Source organism: Nicotiana tabacum, chromosome 15 (genome assembly GCF_000715075.1).
Source record: "Nicotiana tabacum cultivar K326 chromosome 15, ASM71507v2, whole genome shotgun sequence".
Taxonomy (NCBI): domain Eukaryota; kingdom Viridiplantae; phylum Streptophyta; class Magnoliopsida; order Solanales; family Solanaceae; genus Nicotiana; species Nicotiana tabacum.
This window is the reverse complement of record NC_134094.1, coordinates 132,984,660-132,987,098: the sequence shown is the minus strand read 5'-3', so window position 1 is coordinate 132,987,098 and position 2,439 is coordinate 132,984,660. Positions and strand designations below refer to the sequence as shown.

The window sequence follows — 2,439 nt, the reverse complement described above, 5'->3', positions numbered from 1 at the left end:
TAGGAAGAACTACAAACTCAAACATACAAAACGTTCAAATTCTAAATCCGTCTCTGTATACATAGCTCGAAGAAATATTAAACTAACTTGATGAAAACTACGAAAACCCTAGTTTTCAAGTAGAGCGGCAAAATACAAAATGAATTTGCCAAAATATTCCCAAATTCCAAAAATGAAAAAACCAAATTAAATGGCGCCGTTTTTAATTATACCCTCAACTCTTTTTCGGCGGGTGTACAATCCAATCAAAAATTTCATTACAAGGACAGTTTCGTCCTTTCACAGTCCCCGCGCGCCTAGGGTTTTCGTATATTACTCCCCTTTATAAACCTCCGTTTTTTTCCCCAAATCGGCTATGTCTCATTATCATAAGTCGGTTCTTCGTTATCTTTCTCTGTGGTTCTGTAGCTTTTTCAGTCGGTTCATCACTATCCTATTTTCCCAAACCTTAGCTAGCCCTTAATTTCTTCATTTTTCCTTTAATAAAACCTCCTCCTTAAGTTTTTTTCTGTTTATTAGCACAAGTTGAAGGATTTTTTTCTGAGATTTTCTGGGGAAAAAAATATTCAAGATTCAGCTTGTTTTGAGTTTTATTCACCATTTCCTCATCTGGGTCTTGCTTAGTTTTTGCTAAAACCTCTTCACTTTTGATCACTGAGCTGAGGTCACTGATTAGCTGTCCAAAAATGGTAGATTTTAGTGATAAAGTTAGTGATCACGATGTACTTTATTTTTTCTACCTTTGATCATAAATTTTGTCTCTTGATATATATGTGAATTTATGATTTTGATTGTTATTGTTGTTTTTAGGTAGCAGAAAATGAAGAAATGAGTGGGCAAAATCAAACCCCAGAAAGAGTTTTATCAGAGAATAGTGAAAGCCAGCTAAAGACTTGTGTTGATTGTGGTACTACTAAAACTCCTCTTTGGAGAGGTGGACCTGCTGGACCTAAGGTCAGTTATTGTCTTCATTTGGTTAATTAATTCACTTGTCGAGATTTTTGTTTCACTTCGTATGGTAGTGTTTGATTCAACATATTTAAAATCTTAATTTAACTTGTGTATTGTATTAGTAGAATTTAGTTTGGCAAAGATGTTTGGATTTTATTCGACTGTGAATTGATTTTTGTAAAAAAAAAATAGTTATAAATAAATTCAGTACCCAAGTTGCAATAGTGGTCAATTGAGGTATGAATTAAATTTTTTTTTTACTAGGTAATAATTTTTGTAATTTTTGTGTACACGCTACTCTCTTTAGGCCCCACATATACTGGGTATGTTGTTGTATAGTGATGGTAGGTAATAGATATATGGTAAATTAGTTAATCTGAGTAAGCTGGCTTGAATATTTGGTTGTTTTTCCCTATTTGTCTAAACATTGGTAGTCAAAGTTATTTGTTAGTACTTGTATTAGTAGGAGATAATAATTATTCGGCAAATTAGTAATTATTCGGCAAATTAGTTAATATCGGCGTAAGTTGGCTTGAACAAAAAAAGAATAAAAATAATTTGAGTTCTTGCAAGTTGTAAATGTGGTGTTATTAGTGACTTAGTGTATTTATGTTAGAAATTTTGTAACATATCTAGGGGGGAGTGTCATAAATTGAAAATGAAGTATTCATTTTGAAGAATTAACCCAAATAATTGCCTGCCCAACCACTTAAACTAATATATATATATATATATATATAAAAAGCAAATATAATCAGTATATAATATGTGTATAATTATGTATAATATGTGTATAATTCATGTGTACTAGCTAAGAAGAGTAAATGTTGAATTTGGCTGGCTATTTGTGTAAAAATCCCCATTTTCAATTAATTTTGTTGAATCTGATGATTAGATCATGTTGAATGCAGTCATTGTGTAATGCATGTGGGATAAGGAGCAGGAAAAAGAGAAGGGCACTTTTGGGATTGAACAAAGAAGACAAGAAACCCAAAAAATCAGTGGGATTTTCAAATAAGAGTGTTAGCCAACATCATAATCAGAATCAGAGTAGTAATAGCAGTACAAGCAGCAGTGAGGAAAGTACAACAAGTAATGCAGTAAAGAACAATAAATGCATTCCATTTAAAAAGAGATTATTGCATTTTGGTAGAGAAGTAGCTTTACAAAGACCAAGATCAAGCTCTACTCAACACAGGAGGAAATTGGGAGAAGAAGAACAAGCAGCATTCTTGTTAATGGCTCTTTCTTGTGGTTCTGTTTATGCTTAGAAAATGAAGAAAATAATTAAGAAAAAAAGAAAAAGTTGTACTAATGGTAAGGATTGTATTACCCTTTGGCCTTTTTTGGGTTTGTTGAGCAAGAAGGTAGGTGCATGAGTAGAATCTTAAATGATAAAAAAAGAGCTTAATCAAGTTGATAGCTCTCAAGAATGTAGGGTTGAGAATTGGCCTGTGTTTAAATTTAATTTAATTTATTTGAACCTAA

The 2,439-nt window shown here is 32.1% G+C and overlaps 1 protein-coding gene across 2 annotated transcripts; it reads left to right on the top strand.

Moving 5' to 3' along the window:
* The first annotated feature begins 346 nt into the window (after nt 1-346).
* LOC107806810 (GATA transcription factor 15) lies at nt 347-2,439 on the top strand. 2 transcript variants are annotated; one of them, XM_016631052.2, is made up of 3 exons: nt 347-707; nt 811-954; nt 1,863-2,439. In XM_016631052.2, the coding sequence occupies exons 1-3, from the start codon at nt 687-689 to the stop codon at nt 2,220-2,222; spliced, it is 525 nt and encodes a 174-aa protein (XP_016486538.1). In that variant the 5' UTR covers nt 347-686; the 3' UTR covers nt 2,223-2,439. The 2 variants fall into 2 exon arrangements, with proteins under 2 accessions (XP_016486538.1, XP_016486539.1); XM_016631053.2 differs by having other exon boundaries at nt 356-689.